A 21,602-nucleotide genomic window follows, 5' to 3' on the forward strand; every position below is an offset into this window, starting at 1 on the left:
AAAATCTTCAAGTCCAGAATTCTTGTGACTACTTCTGCTGCTTCCCAGGTGTCTAAAGATAAACACCAAGGGGCGCCTGGGTGGCTCGGTCGGTTAAGCGTCCGACTTCGGCTCAGGTCATGATCTCACGGTCCGTGGGTTCGAGCCCCGCATCGGGCTCTGAGCTGACAGCTCAGAGCCTGGAGCCTGTTTCAGATTCTGTGTCTCCCTCTCTCTGTGACCCTCCCCCGTTCATGCTCTGTCTCTCTCTGTCTCAAAAATAAATAAACGTTAAAAAAAAAATTAAAAAAAAAAAAAAAAAGATAAACACCAAAGGAAGGATAGCATCAGAGGTATTACTGGTGATGTCACACATCTCGATTCCATGTACCCTCCTGGTAATCCGACTTACCTTTACGCTTTACACTGCAGTACAAAAAGTTAACTATTAAGACTCTCAGAGGCTGCTCAGCAGGAATGTAATGACTGTCACCAGCTCACCTGCTGAAGGTCTCCAGTAGAGACACTGATGATAAGAGTTGGTATAATCATGAAGCAGGCATTGTAGAAAAGCACTCCATATTTGCCTAACTCCTACAAAAACAAAGAAAACACTGAATTTTAGAAACACAAAGCATCAAATTTCGAAGGCATTTATATAACTATGTATTTATGCAGAGTTAAAAATCTATTCTGACCAACTCTGTATTGGAATATTTTCAGTAAATTCCTAATGTAAAATGCTTCACCTCAAGCATATCATGATAGCAAAACATTTCTTTTAAACAAAAATGGCAGATAAAATGGATGAATATGGATGGACTCTGAGGCCCACCCATCTCTCACATTCTAATTGTTTTTTTTTATCATTTTGTCTGCAAAATGAGAAATCTGGAACAAAATTAAGAACATTTAAAATGTTAATATAAACAGAACTCCTTAAAAACATCTGCTCTTTCTGGTAAGGAACAGCAGTGTTAAAATACAAGGTATCTCATTTTCTAATCTTGCATAAATTTACTTTTCATTAAAGTGGCTTCACTACTTCTCTACCATTTTTCATAAAGGGTGACATACTGTGACCCTCAAAAGGCAAAAAACCTGTTTTTGTAAAACTGCCACCAGTAAAAAAACAAAGGGCCCTGCAGAAAAAAACAGTGCAGATAAAAAGCAGCTCACAGAAATGAGTCTGTCCATCAAAGCAAACTCCCTCACTCAACACAAAGAACTTGGAACAAAGCAACATATGCCTGGCTCATCCTCCAGAGCTTCCGGAACAGCTGGGGTGGGGTAAGCACTGTCCCCCCACCCCCACAGACGTGGAGGCGGCCACATGTAAGAAACGCCCATCTGCCCACCAGTCTCTGGGGAGACCGCTCAGTTACTGACCAGGAGAGGCAGTTCCTGCTGGGCAAGACCTTACAAATGATCCATTCCACAGATGATGAAACTGAGGTTTGGAGAAGTTTAAGGGTCCAAGTCACAACAACCAGTAAGCAGCGTAACTTTTATATGTAACCCATACCTTCAGACTCTCAAACTGGAGTGGCGCTCAGAATACCCCTGACTTTGCCTTGGTCACTGATGAGGATAGCAAAAAAACACCTTTTAATTTTAATCTGCCTCTCAAAATAATCTCTTTATATATTCTGACTTTGCATCTAAAATAGTGTCTTATTTTCAACCAAAACTTTGTAAGGTAAGGGATAACAAGAACCCATACAAACAAGATAACTGAAAAGAAATTAGTGACTTATAAAGCATATCATGTAAATTAAATTATGTGCCAACTTTACAAATCCATTTTATTTTTTCATGTAATTTCAGGGGCCAGAGGACAAAGCCTAAAAATCAAGGAGTGAAGATCTGGTACCTTTGGGTCCATTTTCTGTTTGGTATAAACTCCATTTGCTGCTGTGAAGATATCATTCAGGAATACAAAAATATAGCCTTCCAAGTTAAAGGCAAGGTCAGAACTGGGAGGGAGAACACAAAAGGATGATTATTCAGAAACTCACAACTTGGCCTTCAAGCCTGCCTGTTTTATCTTGCCCTAATCAAATCCACTTGTGATGCTAGTAACCACCTTCTTTTCCTCTAGCATATTTCCCCCCTGTGGTTAATTCCTCTGCTTTGCCTCCAGACAAAACAAAACCAGGCCATCAGGTGGCTTCAATTTAATCATGAATGGCTTAAAACCAGAGCAACATTAACCACCTTCCTTTAACTGCAAAGCCCTTTCTTTCGCCAACTGATCAAATGGCGTAATAATCGGTGAGCTCTGCTTTTCTGAGGGGAATGATTTGTCCAACCCACCCAGTGGCTTTGCTTATTGTAATAAACAGGGCCATCTCCAGGGGAGATGCCCTGTGGGGACAGCTGGGCAGTGACTGGGGCAAGAGAGGTCGAAAGAGGAACTGACACCTCCATCTGGTGTCCCGCCGGTCACATCATCCACCAGCACGCCCCCACCCTGTTTGTCAAAAAGGCAAGGCAGCGATCCATTCCTTCTCTGCAATTCCTCTAAGGCTACCTTCTCCTCATTCTTTTGAACATCTTCTTTTCTACTTCCATTTTATATAAATAATACTGGTATAAAAATGTTCGGGGGCACACGGCACAGGGAGAGAAAGAACAGCTGAGCCATGATATGAGTCACCTACTACGCTTGATCCTACAGACAGTGCCAGACCCATGTCATAATTCATAAATACATATCATCAAGGAGGTTTCCTCTACCCTCTTAGGTTCAGTGACTGGAGCCTGCAAATTTAACTGACAGTAGCTTAACAAGAAAAAAGGAATACAACTTTTATAAAACATTTCACATGTACAGGAGTTCACAAAAAAGAAATGAATCTCAAATAAGTGGTTAGACTCTGCGGCTTATATATCATTTTAACAAAAAAAGACATTTGGATTCCAAGGAACAAATAAATTATGGAGAAAGGACTAGGAAATGCATGGGGGAAACCAATGGAAGATAAGTGTTACTGTAGTAAGGTTTATCTACACAGACTCATCTCGGTGCAGGTCCTCTGTCTCCAGTGAGAACTGCTCTCCTACTCCTGGTGCAGGAGAAGGGGGGCACATTCACAAAGGGAAATTTATGGTCTGCTTTTAGGCAGGAAAAGGGGAAGATCGAGAACTCTTCCTACATCTGTTGGTTCTCAATTGCCTTCAGCTCAAAATAATGTTTGTGCCCAAGTGGCATATTTTAGAATGGCATATCCTGATCTCCTGCAACATAAAAATTTGTTTTAAAGAAAGATCATTTCTAACCAAAGAAAAAGAAATAGAGAGGCAAAAGTTGTGTCAAAATCTGAATGCAAACTAAACCAGATTTGCTTGAGGCTTCTGCTGGCATTATTAACTACAAATATATTTGTGAGAATGTAAATTAACTTTAGATCATCATAAATCAGAATTCTCTGGCTCAATCACACAAAAAATAAAATCTCTTAAAATAAGGGTCTTCCAAATCTCATCCCTACCCACATTTGGCTCCATTTTAAGAAGCGTCTGCTGTTCCGCAAAATGGCAAAGAGTCCAATGGATAAAAGAGCCAGGTTTCTAGGGGAGTGGAAAGGTGTTGCTCACTTCCTAGGAGAGCCCGAGGGAAATTCCCAGAGTTCTCAGATCTGCTCCGGGGGCCTCAAGTTTCCTAGCACCACTTGTTTAGGCCACTGGTAAAAGCACAGAAATTTGAAAAGAATTCATTTGCTTTAATAAATGAGAGCAAATTCATGGTTAACCCTTTAGTTGTCCTTTATGGCTGTTTACAGACATGATATTTTAACTTTATCTGGCCATGTAACTTGCTTCAGCAAACAAAATGTAAGAGGAAGTAATGCATGGCATTTCCAGGAAAAAGCTTGAAGAGCTGGGGCACGATTCCCCACATGCCCTTTTCCCTCCCTTTGAGGCAGGGGTTCCATCAGCTTGGGTCCCTGAGTAGCTACAATGAGCTGAGCACCCTCAGAGCGTTAACTAATGTTGGTCTGAGTAAGTAGTGTGAGCAGAATATACTTGGTATGTTAATGTGGGAGCTGTTTGTTACAGCAGCATAAACTGGCTCATCTGAGTAAATCAGCTCTACAGTTATTTGCATTTAGACGAGGTGATTTGAATGAGCAGAGAGAAGGTTGGGGGTCACAGCTAGCCTGCAGCTAAGAACTGTGCTTGTCACCCACCTAGATAGTATCCATTCTGTGGGTGCTGAGGATGGGAAAGGTTGAGAAGTACTGTTCCAAGCTGGCTCTTGTGGGAAAGTTAGATGTTTTGGGAACACTACCCTTTGAGCTCATTAGAATATCACATGTGCTAATTATGAGCTGAATTTCTATTCACTGGGTCTGGAAATACGCCTCCGTATACATAGCATCTGAAGCACCATTCCTCACGAAAGCCTTACAGACATTTTTATAAACCATTTTTGTAAAAGTATACAATTGACTCTGAGTAGTTTCCAAATCAAGCTCTAAGAAACTTACAAAAAAGAGGCTGCCCAGGGGACACCTCAAAGCGCTGTGGGAGGAGGGCACTTTCAACAGAGCACCTCCCTCTTTTAGCTACTTTGCTCCTATGATTATCTTGGAACAAAATCTTCATGACTACAACAGGCTCTAAGTTCTGCTGTTTAAAGTCCACATACCAGAGACCTAAAACAGTGCTGAAAGTAGAGGCCAGCTTGTAGAGGGGCTGAACTCAGCCACAGATACGACTGGGGACAGGGATGTTACAGATGAAAATGTAAATAATAAACTTTGGTTAGGCAAGGAACTAAACACATTTATAATAATAAAAAAACAAAACAAATAAATTGTTAATATCTGTCACCATCTGGCATGATATATTTTCTAATCTGTTTCTTTTACTTATTGTCTGTCTCCACCAACTAGAATGGAAGCTCCGTACAGGCAAGGTTTCTTGTCTGTTTTGTTAACAGCTGGACTCCCCAGCACCTAGAATGATGCCTCGTGTATAGTACACACTCAACACGTATTTGGTGAACTTGGCCACATGCTAGAGTAAACCCCAGTTTTCTATCTCATTTCATTCTCACAAAGACACTACTAGGTGGGTCTGTTCTAACCTCCATTGCATAGTCGAAATAACTGGGGTGCGGGCAGGCTAAATCACTTGTCCTGGTTGTACAGCTAGTAAGCAAGGAGACTAGAATAAGAGAATATCCATGCCCTTATTTAATTTGCAATTAATGATCCAGAACTCTTCTTTCTCAATCAGTTAAGGAAACTAATTTAACTGAAATTCATCCAGTCTGCATTCTTCCCTTCACTCAGGTAGGGTTTTTTTTTTTTTTTCTATTCTTTACTGTACACATGAGTAAAACTGAGGCACAGAGAGGCTGAGAAACGGCTGACAAGGGGCTGGGCTAAGTTTTGGACCCAGGGAATATAACTGCACATATGCTTTAAGCACCAGGCTATAAAAGCCAGGAGTCTAGGGCGCCTGGGTGGCTCAGTCAGTTAAGCATCGGACTTCGGCACAGGTCATGATCTCACAGTGAATTCGAGCCCTGCGTCGGGCTTCGTGCTGACAGCTCAGAGCCTGCAGCCTGCTTCAGATTCTGGGTCCCCCTTTCTCTCAGCCCCTCCCCTGCTTGCACTCTGTCTCTGTCTCTCAAAAATAAATAAACATTTTAAAAAAATCTATTTAAAAGCCAGGAGTCTGAGTGTCTGCTTTCAAATGCAAACTTGGAGTCCGAATTCCTGGTCTTACATATTAACAAAAATGATACTATAATTGACCCTGAACAACACAGGTTTGAACTGTGCTGGTCCATTTATCCATGGATTTTTTTTTTTTCAATAAATACAGTACAATATTGTATTTGTATTTTGTATTTGTATTTGTAAATGTAAATGTATTTTCTCTTCCTTATGATTTTCTTAACATTTTTCTTTAGTTTGCTTTACTTTAGGAATACGGTATATGATACATATAACATACAAAATATGTGTTAATTGACTATGTTATCAGTAAGACTTCCAGTCAACAATAGGCTATTAGTAGTGAAGTTTTTAGGGAGTTGAAAGTTATACTTGGATTTTCCACAGAGGGAGGGGGAGTGGGAGGGAGTGCAGTTGGCACCCTTAATCCCCGTGTTGTTCAAGGGTCAACTTAGTCATGCACTGGTATTGGCTCCTGTCCCAGATATACAAATACATTTAATTAGAGTACCCCACCTGGGAAACAGACTGCTAAGGCATCACAGGTGATAAAACAAATCAGCATACAAGGGCTTTATAAAGCTGTTAATCTTGACCAAATGCCCAAGAACTTTTCAAGTAAATTTTTTGTACTGAAGACAAACATTCAGTAATAAAAGCAAGTAGTTTACTCCTTTTTATGAAAAAAAGCTGTATTCATATCTTCTAATGTTCCCTTTATACATTCTCAGAAATGTTCCGGCCAAGTTAGAACCCAGTCTGACTTTCACAGGAACACATGGGGAACCCACTAACATCAACAGACTTGTCTCCTGGCTGCTCAATTCAACTGCAGCCAGATGGAAAATGGAAAATGAGGGCGGGGTGGGGCCTATTGTCAAAGGCACAAAGAAGTTACTGAACAGAAACAGTCCAGAGTCTTACCCAGCTGCTATGAAAGCGCCAAGTATGATGGTAAAAACACTGACGATGATGTTCAAGGAATAGTGTTTCCTGGGATAAATAGATGGATAGATGATAGAGAAAGAAAGAAAAAGGAAAAAATATAGATTATAATTCTTAAACTGAAAATACACATTGCTCACAGTTTTATAGCTAAAATCTAACGGACATCGCTTTACAGAGAGAAAGCACTGTAAGTATCTGTAAGAGGATTAATAAATCAGACCAAATGTCTTTTTTAAACAATTGTCTAATTTAATTATAAGTGTATTTCTCTGTTCTCATTAGAAAGATGCTATGACAGAATGCAGAAGGGCTCCTGCCGACAGTTCTAGATGGTCTTATATCAAGCATCCAAAGACTAAGACAAAATTCAACATAGGACTTAGAACATTGGGCCATCATCAAAATTCCATTGCTAAATAATCTTCCTAAGCAAAATCAGGAACCACCTTTTCTGATACTGGCCTGAGTATCTTTATGAGAAATTTTTAAACTAACATTATAAAAATTAATTTATTCCTATGTTCTATTGTAATCACTACATCAGAATGGATTTTCATGACTTCCTGCATTCCTATTCTATATGTACACATGGAGAATTTTTCCTCTGTATTCCTGTCAGGGTATATTCCAGCTGGCTCAGGAAACATACTTACATCTGTTTGGGGATTGTTGGGTTTTTTTTTTTTTTTTTTATAATTTTCTATTATAAACACATATTATTAGTCTACTATAAAATCACAAGCAAAAAAAAATCACTCATGTTCTTATGGAATCATGGAAACAGGAGACTGCTTTTAAATGAATAAACCATTTGTCCTTAAGTTATTGCTACTAGCAATTCAAATTGACTATTTGGAAAAAAAATTAGATATTGAGAACTTGCTAAGCAAAAATAATATGGGATGAGGGGAAAGGACATGAGAGGAACAGAGGAAACAGAAAAATCACCCAAGTATGATGGTTTCCAGGAGTAAAGTAAGTGGAATGGTAAATTTCCTGAGCACGGTGAACATCGGCAAACTGTCGGGAAAAGATTCAAGTATAGTAACATCAGACACCAAGTATTTTTTTCACATGCTTTACATTTTTAATTAAGACCACTAACTTTCCAAATTAAATATAAGAAATTAACCTTAATTCTCACATATAACACCAACAAATCACATTAAATAATAGAAATGGAGATTTAGTAGTTTCATGCCACTTTTGCTTATTAGCAATTTTTTTCACTTGCTAGCAATTTTTAAAAATCATGTTATCCAACTACTGCAAAGATTGTGCTAAAACTACAAAGACTATGCTAAAATACCGTATGCAGTATACACCAACACACCCTTTGGCAAATTAAGTTGGAATTATGTATCAACAGTCATTAAGTGCTAACCTTGGACCTAATGATTTCTTTTTGGGAAATTCAGCCCAAGGTAATAATACAAAAGAAAAAAAAAAACCAGGTGCGCAAATGTGTTCATTACAACAGTGTCTTTGGAGAAAACATCAGAAACAACCTAAAAGTCATACAATAAGGGGCGCCTGGGTGGCTCAGTACATTAAGCATCTGACTTCGGCTCAGGTCATGATACTGTGTTTGCGGGTTTGAGCCCTGCAGCAGGCTCTGTGCTGACAGCTCAGAGCCTGGAGCCTGCTTTGGATTCTGTGTCTCCCTTTCTCTCTGCCCCTCCCCTGCTCACTCTCTCTCTCTCCCCGTCTCTTAAAATATAAAATAAAACATTAAAAAACAGTCACACAATAAGACAGTGATAAAATATATGATAAATCTATTTGAGGGAACATTACACATTAACTCTAGAATGTAAAACTTTATACCACTATTGTAAAATAAATATTAAATAAAACAAGGAGAATACATAACTATGTAGAAGCTACAACTGTAACATGACACATTGTACATATGGGGAAACACTGAAATCAATATTTAAAATAGTATGTTAGAAGATAAAGTTGAGTTATTTTTTCCTCAAAACTTTATGTAATGAGGCTATATTCATTGCCTTTTAAAAATACTTAAGAACTTTCAGTGGGGCCTCAAAACTCAGAGATTCCAAAACACAGCTCTATGCACACCCAAAAAAACTGACTAGGCTGGAACAGCCAACCTCCACCTGCTTCCAGATGTCACCCTGAGAAGATGGTGACCTGGAGAAAGAAAGTCAGAACCACAGCCAGGACAGCAGTGACCATCTCCTCTGGACCAGACCTGTGGAGGGGTTCCATGTGATCAATGATGCCACAACCAGAGAACAAGTACAGAAAGAATTTTCAGGAACTCTATACCCACACTTAAAGATATCTTATGAGGGGTGCCTGGGTGGCTCAGTTGGTTAAGCGGCCGACTTCGGCTCAGGTCACAATTTCGTGGTCCGTGAGTTTGAGCCCCGCGTTGGGCTCTGTGCTGACAGCTCAGAGCCTGGAGCCCATTTCAGATTCTGTGTCTCCCTCTCTCTGACCCTCCCCCGTTCATGATCTGTCTCTCTCTGTCTCAAAAATAAATAAATGTTAAAAAAAAAAAAAAGATCTCTTATGAGACTGATTAGAACTGCCTTTTTCAAAGCACCCAAAAAGTCAATTAATTCCAAAAAGTATTTTAATGATGCCTTTTAAAAGCAAGTAAGTTATACTTAATGATGAAAAGCTGACTGTTTTCCCCTTAAGATCAGCAATAAGACCAGAATGTTTGCTCTCAACACTACATCAATTCAACATATACTTGGGATTCTAGAAGAGGCAATTAAACTGAAAAAAAAAAAAAAAAAGGATACTGTTTAGAAAGCAAGAAATAAAGTTATCCCTATTTGCAAATGACACATAAAGAAAATCCTAAGGAATCCACTAAAGAGTTATCATAATGAATAGTTAAGTAAGAGTGCAGGAAAAAAATTGCATATACAAAAATCAATTACATTTCTATATATATTGCAATGAGCAATCCAAAAAGGAAATTAAAACAATTCCATTAATGATAGCATCAAAAGAAAAAAATTCTTAGGAATAAATTTAAGAAAATAAGTGTAAGACTTGTACACTAAAAACTACAAAATATTGTTAGAGGATTAAAGAAGCGTTAAGTGGAAAGATACTCCATGTTTCTGGATCAATAGGCTTAAAATTGTTAAAGTATTGGAAATACTCCCAAATAGATCTATAGTTTCAACACAATCCTATCAAAATCTCAGTTGGCTTTTTTTTCCCCCCAGAAATTAACAAGCTGATGTTAAAACTGATATGGTGAGGCACCTGGCTGGCTCAGACAGTACAGCATGAGACTCTTGATCTCAGGGTCGTGAGTTCAAGCCCCGTACTGGGTATGGAGCCTACTTAAAATAAAGATTGGGGCACCTGAGTGGCTCACTCGGTTGAGTATCTGACTCTTGTTTTCAGTTCAGGTCATGATCCCAGGGTCGTGGGATTGAGCCCCACATTGGGCTCTGAGCTGAGCATGGAGCCTACTTAAGATTCTCTCCCTGTCCCTGTCCCTGTCCCTCTCCCTCTCTCTCCCCCACCCACCCCATGCCCCTTTCCCCAGCTTGCACTTTTTCTCTATCTAAAATTTAAAAAATCTATAAAAAATAAAGATTAAAAAAATCAAAATATGGCCATGCAAGAAAGCTAAAACAAGAAAGCTAAACCAGAAAGCTAGAACAATCTTGAAAAAGAATAAAGTTGGTGGACCCAATGTGAAAACTTATTACAAAGGTACAGTAATTAGCACTATCTAGTTATTGATTATAGACATGTAATCAAAGGAATAGGATTAAGAATCTAGAAATAAATCCATTTACAACAAGGGTTCCAAGACAATACAATGGGGAAAGAAAAGTCTTTTCAACAAATGGTGCTGGGACAACTGAATATGCATCCACATGCAAAAGAATGAATTTGAACCCCTTTCTCACACCATATACAAGAATTTATCACATATCAAAGACCTAAATATGGGAGCTAAAATTATTAAAATTTTTGAAGAAAGCATAGGGATAAATCTTCATGACCTTGGATTAGGCAGTCTTCTTAGATATAATACCAAAAGTACAAGCAGCAAAAGAAAGACTTGATAAATAAGACTTCATCAAAATTTTCAACTTTTATAAATGGATAATCAGAAGGTGATATATACAAACAATAGAATATTATTTAGCCTTAAAAAAGTAATAGGGGTGCCTGGCTGGCACAGTTGGCAGAGCATGTGACTCATGATTTTGGGGTTGTGAGTTCAAGCCCCAGGGTGGATGTAGAGATCACTTTAAAAATAAAATCTTTTAAAAAGAGAATAAAATTCTTATACATGCTACAACATGAGTGAACCTTGAAAACATTATACTGAAATAAGCCGTAACTTAAAAAAAAAAAAGACTGTATCATTTCACTTGTATGAAATATCTGGAGTAGGCAAGTTAATTGAGACAGAATGTAATATAAAGGTTACCTGTGGCTGGAAGCATGAGAAAATTGGCAGTTATTTTTTAATGGGTACAGAGCTTCAGTTTAAGATGATGTTAAAGTTCAAGGAATAGATACTGAAGATGGTTGCTCAACATGTGAATATACTGAATGCCAATGAACCATATACTTAAAAATGGTTAAAATGGTAAATTTTATGTTACATATATTTTACCTTAATTGTTAATTAAATTTTTAAAAACCTAAAACTTTTGTGTTTCAAAGTATACCATTAAGAGAGTAAAAAGACAACCTACAAAATAAGAGAAAACTTTGCAATCTTGTGTGTTAAGTGTTAAGGGACTTGTATATAAAATATATAAAGAGGACTTACAGCTTAATAATAAAAAGATGAATAACCATATTAAAAATACGCAGAAGATCTGAATAGATATTTCTCTAAAATATATCTATATCTATATCTATATAGATAGATGGCCAATAAGCACATGAAAAGATGCCCAATACCATTAGTTATCAGAGAAATGGAATCAAAACCATGAGATACTACTTCACAACTACTAGAACAGCCATAATCAGAACAACAGACAATAACAAATTTGGCAAGAATGTAGAGAAGTTGTAGCCCTCTTACATGGCTGGTGGACTGTAAACTGGTATAGCTACTTTGAGAAATAGTTTGACGTTCCACAAAATGTTAAACAAAGAACTGCCATATGACCAGCAATCCTACTCCTAGACATAAATCCAATAAATGGCAATCCCATTCTTCAATGAAGTCATCCTTGTCTCCTTTCTTTCTCCCACACATGTTATTTATCAGGAAATTGTGTTGGCTGGTCCTTCACAATATATCCAGAACCTAGATTGTGGCCTGAACATAACCTTTACCATTAAAAACAACCAGGGGAGGGGTGCCTGGGTGGCTCAGATAGTTGAGCGTCCAACTTTTGATTTTTGCTCAGGTCATAATCCCAGGGTCATGGGATGGAGCCCTACATCAGACCTGCTTAAGATTCTCTCTCTCTCCCCTGCCCCTCTTCCCTGCTCATGTGCTCTCTCTCTCCCTCCAAAATAAATAAAATAAAATAAAATAAAATAAAATAAAATAAAATAAAAATAAACAGGGGATCCTTGGAGAATGGCAGGAAAAGTTCAAGACAAGCCTGGGACATCATGTGCCAGAAAGCAAGGAACTAACCAGAGCACTGGGGCACTAGAACATAAAAGCCAACTCATAGGGGCTCCCATTGGCCTGAGATGGGATAATGTGAGCATCAAAAGAATTATTTATATAATTAACTAAAAACATCAAGTAAATGAAATAGATCAATAGAATATACTAGAGCACCCAGAAATAAACCCACACAAATATAGTCAACTGACCTTTGACAAAGGAGCAACCATAATTTAATGGAGAATGGATGGTCTTTTCAACAAACCATGCTAAAACAACTAGACATCTACATGCAAAAAACGGAATCTAGACAGACCCTACACCTTTCACAAATAAACTCAAAATAGACCATATGCTTAAATGTAAAATGCAACCTATCAAATTCCTGGAAGATAGCACAGGACAAAATGTAGGTGATGGGGTACAGCAATGAGTTGTTTTTTTTTTATCTTTAAAGAAATTTTTTAATGTTTTATTTTATTTTTGAGAGTGGGGGGAGAGAGGGAGAGTGGGGGAGGAACAGAGACAGAGGGAGACAGAATCCCAAGCAGGCTCCAGACTGCAAGCTGTCAGCACAAAGCCCAACACGGGGCTCTAACCCACGTATCATGAGATCATGACCTGAGCCAAAGTTGGACACTTAACCAACTCAGGCACCCCTAAGATTTTATTAAGTAATCTCTACACCCAACATGGGATTCAAACTTACAAGCCCAAGATCAAAAGTCATATGCTCCACCAACTGAGCCAGCCAGACACCCCTCAACAATGAGTTTTTAAATACAACACCAAAAGCATGAACCACGAGAGAAAAAAATGATATGGAACTTCATTAAAATTTAAAACTTCTCTGAAAGACAACACTAAGAGAACAAAAAGACAAAACTACAGACTGAAAGAAAATACTTGCAAAACACAGATCTGACAAAAGACTTCTATCAAGTAAATGGAAATTCATGAGTTTATAATGATTATAGTAAAAAAACCAAACAAGCAAAAACTCTCACTGGTCACCACTGAAGGTGACAGGACACTAATTTATTATACTGAACATGTATAAATAAAGCTTACGCCCTGCCTTTCTTGTGTGAAATGGTGAAAGTTTGTATTTATTAAAGAAGTTTACATAATACATGAAGACACGGTGATCTGCAACTTGTAATGAAATAATGGATCTAGAAAGTCATCATCAATGAATCTAAAACCATTAGGTGAAAGACTGATGGGAGTGCCTGGGTGGCTCAGTCAGTTAGGCATCTGACTTCAGCTCAGGTCATGATCTCACGGTTTATGACTCTGAGCCCCATGTCGGGCTGTGTGCTGACAGTCAGAGCCAGGAGCCGTCTTTGGATCTGTGTCTCCCTCTCTCTCTGCCCCTCCCTCACTCATTCTCATTCTGTCTCTCTCTCTCTCTCAAAAATGAATAAAACATTAAAAAAGGAAGGAAGGAAGGAAGGAAGGAAGGAAGGAAGAAAAAGAGAGAAAGAAAGAAAAAGAAAGAGAAAGAAAGAGAAGAAAGAAAGAAAGAAAGAAAAAGAAAAGACTGGCTGACTGACTGACTGACTGACTGATGGGGCACTTTCTAATGAAGGGACCAGACTGACCCCTTAAAATCATTAAAAGGGGAATCGATCAATGTAATATCATTATAAGTAGGTCACTTGAGGAAATCTTTATGGGTGTTAGATACTGCAGTGATAGATTTCACAGACTTATACACAGGCCAAAACTTATCATTTGTGCATTATAATTATGTACAGTTTATTTTATACCAATTATACCTCAAAAAGGGGTTTTTTAAAAAAGTGGGCTAGGGGTACCTGGGTGGCTCAGTCGGTTAACAGTCCAAAGCTATGATCTCACAGTTCATGGGATCAAGCCCCATGTGCTTGGTATTCTCTCTCTCCCTCTCCCTCTGTCCCTCCTCTGCTCGTGCTCTCTCTCAAAATAAAGAAAATAAACATTTTTTTTAAGAAGTGGGCTAAAACATTATGTGCCCCATGATGCAATAGAAAGAACCCAACATCACCAATAAACTGATCTTGTCTGAAAAACTGAACCTAATATGATCAAAGCAGTAGAACCAGCTACCAGTTTACAGAAAATATGAGGCACAGCAGAACACATTACATGACACCACGTGAACAATCTTTCTTCCTCCTTACTCTCATTTTCTGGTTAACTCTCTTCTCCTAGAAACCCCACGGCACTTGAGAAGCCATCTTCTCCAAATGCATGTAGGGAAGTGTTTAAGAACACTTGTAATAAAGATGTTTCTAACATTGCTACCTTGAGAACAGTGTTGTATCAATGAATGGAAGTTATACTCATTCCTCAATGCATGTAGAGCCTTTCAGAACACCTATAATAAGTATGCTTCTAAAATCACTTTAAAAAAAAAAGAAGAGGGGCACCTGGGTGGCTCAGTCGGTTAAGCGTTCAACTCCTGATCTCAGCTCAGGTCTTCAGTTCAAGCCCCTCATTGGGCTCTACACTGGGGGTGAAGCCTACTTTTAAAAAAGAAGAGGACGAAGAAGGTGGGGAGGGGAGGAGGGGGAGGGAGAAGGGAGGAGGGGGAGGGAGAAGGGAGGAGGGGGAGGGGGAGAAAGAGGGGTGGGGGAAGGAAGAGGAAGAAGAAGGAAACAAAGCCTTCATCTGTGAAGCGGAGACCCCTGATGCAAGGAGTGAGCAGCTGTCAGTGTTAACCGAAACCATTCCCCACAGCTGCAGGTGAACTCACTCAGAGACAAGCCAATAAGATCCATGGTAACACAGCAATAGCACCTAACTCCGGAAGCTTTAATACAAATTTGATACAATTAAGGAAAACCGTCCCAATCCCAGAAAGAAACAAAACAAAAAAAAAAAAACTAAAATGTAGAACTAAAACCAGTATTTCACATTTTATTTTCTACAACTACAATCTGTCCTTTCCAAATAAGAGGAAAGAGGAGAGGTCTACTTTCTGTTGTCAGTTTTATATGTCCTTCTTCTGGTCTACCTTCCACCTGCCCCCTTTTTACTCTCACTATACAAATAGGGCTTTCCTCAATCTCATGTAATATTTTGAAAAAATCAAACTTGGTCTTTGTATTGTACCATTAGAAACAAACGAGTGAAGAACCTCCCATCAACCATTCCCCTGCACCATACCTTAATTTACTTGTGCTTGATAATCCACTTATGTGGTTTCCAACATAGAGGAGAGGCAGAGGAAACAGCTTCCATGAAAAAAAAAAAGAATATTTGATTAGAACTCCAATAATGATTTTCCTTCGTATATATAGATGGTGACACTCACTCCCCATCAGTAAGCAAATCATTTCCCTGTAACAACTGTGAATTTTCCACAATCTAAAACACACCACAGGGTGCCTGGGTGGCTTAGTCAGTTAAGCGTCTGCGTTCAGCTCAGGTCATGATCTCACAGTTCGTGAATTCGAGCCCCACGAGCCCCACGAGCCCCACATCAGGCTCTCTGCTATCCGAGCAGAGCCCGCTTCATACCCTCTGTCCCCGTCTCTTTCTGCCCCTCCCCTGCTTGCTCACACACACACACTCTCTCTCTCTCAAAAATAAATAAAATAAAAACTTTAAATAAATAAAACACACCACTGGAATGTCACAAGGTTGGTGACCCTTTCAAAAAGTTGTGTCTACCACCCACATTACTTTGGAGTTACTTTATTTGTTTTCAAGGTCTAGAATGATTACATATCTACCAAGGTTAAACAACATACCAGTAGTACTTGAATTAGGTTTACTGAGCTCTGACCTCCTGAATTATTTTGTCAAGAGAAATACTGTTCAGAACATACTGAAGAAACATACAAAAGACCTACTCTTCCATAAATGAAAAAAATATATATCCTTTCATAAGGTCACACACTAACTGAGAACTTTTTGACTGATATACAATCCACAGCTATCAAGGGGAGTCCAACATTTTTTTCCCACTAAAAAGACATTAAGTGTGCAATTCAGATAAGACATCCTTTGAAGGATTTTGAAATACTAAGTGTCATTTACCCCCCAAAAATTAGAAAACGTTATTATCAGGAGATTTGTTCAAGAAAGAAAGAGAGGGCCTCGCATCCAAGACCTTCCCCTTCATTCACAACATTCTGGTTGACAGCCTACAACTGGCTAAACAATAAAACTTCTGGGATATTACAACTTTAGAGGTTCTTAGGTATTGAAAAGAATCAGTTGCCCTCCTTTCCATGTATAATTCAAAATAAAAACAATACTGACTTCTAGTTCCTGGTAACGGTGAACTAGATTATCTGTGTTAATCTCCCTGCTAAAAACAATTAAAAATGCTAGGTAAAATAACTTAAAACCTTTATAAAAGCATGAAATATGTGGGAGATAGTGAGTCTCCAAGCCAAAAACTAAAGCAAGAACAGAAACCCAGAAACAATGGAAGGCAGAGGGCAGCAGAACTGCATCATCTTCAAGGGTCTGTCAGATTAGAATGCTACCCCCCAACAAGAATGTCTTTTGAAAGCAAAGGAAAAATATGCAGTCTTTTTCAGACAAAGAAAAAAAAAAACAAAACAAAAAACTAAGGGAATTTAAGCAGACTATTAGTAAAGGAAATTCTAAAGGAGGTAATTTAATCAGGAGGAAAGTAGAAAGTGTGGGATGCAAAAAGGAGAGAAAAGCAAAGGGAGCAGTAAATACGTGGGTAAATATAAATAAACATTGATGGGTTTTTTTTTAAAGAAAATAAAAATATATTGTGAGATCTACATAAAGTTATTCAAGTACCTGTTGAAAACAGCACATTAAATTGGGAGGAGGGGTAAATGTGTAAAAGTCCTTACACTGTTGAAGGGGAAGATACACTTATTTTTTTTTAAGTTTCTTTCTTGTGAGAGAAAGAGAGAGAGAGCATGAGCAAGGGAGGGGCAGAGAGAAAGAGCGAGAGAGAATCCCAAGCAGGCTTCGTGCTGTCAGGAAAGAGCCCAAAGTGGGCTCAATTTCACAAACCATGAGATCATGACCTGAGCTGAAGTCAAGATTTGGACGCTTACTGACTGAGCCACCCAGGAGCATGAGGGGGAAGGTACACTTATTAATTAACTTTACAGTTTGATAAGTTAGATATGCCTGCTGTAGTTTCCAGGTACACTAAAAGAACTGAAACAGAAGTCCACCTCATATATAGTTGATCCTTGGACAATGTGAAACTTAGGGATGCCAACACCCTACACAGTCAAAAATCCATGTATAGCTTTTGATTTCCCCAAAACCTAACTGCTAATAGCCTACTGTTGACTGGCAGTCTTAGTAATAACATAAACAGGCACTCATATTTTGTATGTTACATGTGTTATATACTACATTCTTACATAAAGTAAGCTAGAGAAAAGAAAATGTTAAAATCATAAGAAAAAACACATTTACAACCCTGTACTGTATTCATCCAAAATAAAAAAAAAAATCCACATATGATGAACCTATGCAGTTGAAATCCATGTTGTTTCAGGGTGAGCTGTGATTAAACACTTTACCTGGAAGATTTAGCTAAAGTTTTAGGCACCTAACGATATGGCCTCAAAATAAATTAAACAAAACAAAAAACCTGACATCAATACCAAGAGAAATAGACAAATCCATAATCAGAGATGATGGCTACAATAATATTTTCTATTTCACATGCTCTTAAAATGTGACTTTAACACTTTCTTCCATCCAGAGGTATGATCTAGGTCCCTTCCTCTTAAAACTGCATGGGATTGTTTCAATTAATAATGTACAGATGAAATGCTGCTATGTGACCTTTGAGGCTAGGTCATAAAAAGCAAGGCAGTTTTGCCCTGCTTGCTGGAACACTCACCCTTGAAGAATTCAGCACCATGTGACCACTTTGACTCCCCTGAGCCTGCCATTTTGTAAGGAAGCCCAAATTAGCCTATAGGAGTGACCACACAGAGAGGCCTAAGATTATAGGAAGAGAGGTTTGTGACCAGCTCCCAGCTGCACTAACCAGCAACCCCATCATTGTTTCCACTCTGCTACTGTCTGTCCGAAACTATATAGAAGCCTTAAGCCAGAACTACCCAGTTGACACTGTCCTGAATTCCTGAACCACAGTTACTGTGAGAAATAACACAGTGATTATTATTTTGAGTCACAAGTTATGTAGCAAATGATAACTGGAATAGGCATATAAGGTATCAACAAAAAGCCTACAACAAACAACACACTAAACGGTGAAATGCCAAAAGCTTCCCCTTGGAGATCAGCCAGTATTACCACTTCTACCAAATTGTACTGAGGGTCCTATACGATACAGTAACCAAAGTAAAAGAATAAAAGTTAGAATGTTGGAAAGAATGAAGCAAAACTGTCATTTGTTGTAGAAGATGACCTGATCGTGAATGTAGAAAAATCTAAAGGAAACCACAAATAAATTATGATTAATATTCTATAATTTTGCAAATATAAAAACAATATATAAATGCAATATAAAAACATATCCATCTAATTTTCCAAATTATATATACATATATAAATATAGTCATTTATAATATATAAATGAGTAAACATCAAATATATATAAAAAGTATATTATTAAATATATATATAAATAAGTAAAGATTAAATTATTAAATATATATTTATACATAAATATATAAATAAGTAAACATTAAATATATATATACATTTTGAGAGTGAGCAGGGGAGGGTGAGAGAGAGAGAGAGAGAGAGACAGAGACAGAGACAGAGAATCCCAAGCAGGCTCCATGCCCAACATGGAGCCCCCACATGGGGCTTGATCTCATGAACCATGAGATCACGACCTGAGCCGAAATCAAGAGTTGGATGCTTAACTGACTGAGCCATCCAGGTGCCCCCAAATAATATATTTTTTAAAGATATATGCAATAGCAAAAACTCAAAAAAAAATGTTCACAACAGTATTCTCTTTACAGAACACTCAAGAATAGTATGAGTTCAGCAAAACATAATTCAGGGACACATATTAGAATAATTACAAAGAAAGTAAGAAAATTATTATTATGAAAGTCAAAATAGTGGGTAAGGAGGATTCTGTGATCCCATCTCATGATCTAGGTAATGATTACATGCGTTATTATTCATTCAAGTATACATTCATGTATGATGCCTTTTCCCTACATATAGATCATATTTCACAGTGCTTAAAGTGTTTTAAAACTATAGCATATCATAAACTAAGTGTAGCAAGGCCAACGATGTTCTGATTGTTCCTATGATGATTGGGTTAATAGCCTTCATTATACTTCAATATTTTGTTTTTTCTCTTTTTGTGGATGTCCCTGATGCTTAGTCAGACTGATGATTAATCTAGTGACAGATGCCAGCATCTTTCCAGGGCTTAGAGACATGGTAGTGAACAAGCCAGGAGAGGTTCTCACTCTCAAGGAACTGACAGCCTGATTTAACTTCCCTAAATCCAAAAATGTCATCAAAATACAGTTAATACTACCTGTTGTATAGGACTGTTCTAAGAATTAAATGGTTGACTTAAAGCAACTGTTTATTGAGCCAGCAACTGTTTAAAAAAGGTAGCTCTGTTCCTCATTCCCAGGAAGGTAAGGCAGGTTTTATGTTTCTAGTTCCACCACAGAAAAACCCATGTATTTCTATGTGCATCAAATTATATTTTTCATTCTACTCACAGCTTTTATCAATCCAGGCAAAAAATGAAAACTTAAAATAGGATCAGAAAAGAAGGCCCTATGAGCCAAATCTGGCCCATCTTTTGTCTATGTAAATAAAGTTTCATTAGAAGACGATGACAGCAATTTATTTATCTATCATGGTACAGGGCAGAGCTGAATAATTGCAACAGAGATGGTCTGGCCCACAAAGCCTAAATATTTACTATCTGCTTTTTTACCAAAAAAGCCTACCAAATCCTAATACTATAGGGCTTTGCCATTTCAGAAGACACATAGTATTATTTAGTGTCAGTTGCTAAGCACACACTTTGACTATTATTACATTATGTTAATGAACAACTGAATGAATGATATAAAATCTCTGTTAAGAAGTTTCTACCCAGTGTAGGCAGGAAGCACAGTGTGTATGGAAACCGACATGCATTCTAAGATCAATTTGTAATTCTATAGTATTTTCATATCTTTCACCATAGTTATTTGTACTCGTCATCACATACCTTCACGGGAATTTTCTTGTCAAAATCAGGGAAGTGAATTATTTTATTTAGTTTGGACACATACAGTATCATTATGGTAGCTGCCATCTAAAAAAAAGGGAAGGAGAAACTTCAGCAAAATATCTGGAAAGACTGAGGTACAAAGACACCTTCAGAAGAAAATACATTCATCAAAAAGAATATATTATCCAAAAAAAATCCATTTTCTAGGTTCCAAAAAATAACTATTTCTTGGAATATCAAAATTGTTTTTCTTGCCAATGTATGAATTCTATCAGAACTATAGGCAAAAAGTGTTAAGATCAAATAGACTCACACACATATATGCATATTATCTCAAGGGGTTCAGAGAAAGAAATGGTGTCCCCAAAACTGGCCAGAGTAACCACAGTTGGTGAGGCCAGTCCTTGATCCTGGACCATACTTCCCATGTACTGAACATATGGACACCTTTCCACATAAAGTGAGTCTAGGGGTACTGCAAGGGGGCAAACTCCACACTAACACACTTTTTGTAAAGTCTAATATTCCTATAACACAGAAGACAAATTAAGAGAAAAACAATTTTAAAAGGGATCTAGTTTTCTCTTCAATCTTAGCCGGTACTGCAAAAATGTCTCATTCAAATCCTACTCATCTAGAGTACAAGTATATTAGAAATACTCCAGATTATTATGAAATAAAAAATTTTAATATCATCTTCCTATGCAAATTTTAGAACTTACTCAATTGTTTCCATATTATTATGAAAAAATTTAAGGCATCCTTCAACATGATTATCCCTAAACCCTGAGCCTAATGAATTTACAAATGTAATACTTATGATAGATCGTAACATAAGGCCATCTTGAATTATAATTATAGTTTGTATTTATAACTGACCTTATAATTCTTACAGAAATATACTAACATTTATTTAAAATATTCTGTAACTCAGACTTTTAAATGAGGTCTGCTGCCCTCTTCCCCCACAAATTGTGTATCAGAAAGGCTTTATTTTGAGCACAAGCCAGTGAATTTTTATTTGCCTTGGGGATTACTAAGGGCACATTATCACATATTCACTGATCTTTTAGAGTACTTTTTTCTACATTTTTCACACTGAAACATTAAGATGATGTATTTTTGGCATTAAGGAAATATATTATTATATTTTTTATTCCTAAAATGATATTGCAAAGAGTACCTTATCAGCAAAACATTTAACCAGAAT

At 37.7% G+C, this 21,602-nt stretch overlaps 1 protein-coding gene across 3 annotated transcripts in view; it reads right to left on the reverse strand.

Moving 5' to 3' along the window:
• SLC35D2 (solute carrier family 35 member D2) overlaps window positions 1-21,602 on the reverse strand; it is a 59,087-nt gene that overhangs the window by 29,300 nt on the left and 8,185 nt on the right. For 2 of the 3 annotated variants that reach the window (XM_042913403.1, XM_042913405.1), the window contains 6 exons: window positions 20,390-20,476; window positions 15,370-15,437; window positions 7,569-7,640; window positions 6,597-6,665; window positions 1,853-1,955; window positions 481-573 (listed from right to left, as the gene is read on the reverse strand). In XM_042913403.1, coding sequence (XP_042769337.1) covers window positions 481-573; window positions 1,853-1,955; window positions 6,597-6,665; window positions 7,569-7,640; window positions 15,370-15,437; window positions 20,390-20,476 — 492 coding nt within the window. The remainder of the gene's footprint in view (window positions 1-480; window positions 574-1,852; window positions 1,956-6,596; window positions 6,666-7,568; window positions 7,641-15,369; window positions 15,438-20,389; window positions 20,477-21,602) is intronic. The other variant, XM_042913404.1, reaches the window with a different exon arrangement.

Source organism: Panthera leo, chromosome D4, assembly GCF_018350215.1.
Source record: "Panthera leo isolate Ple1 chromosome D4, P.leo_Ple1_pat1.1, whole genome shotgun sequence".
NCBI lineage: Eukaryota > Metazoa > Chordata > Mammalia > Carnivora > Felidae > Panthera > Panthera leo.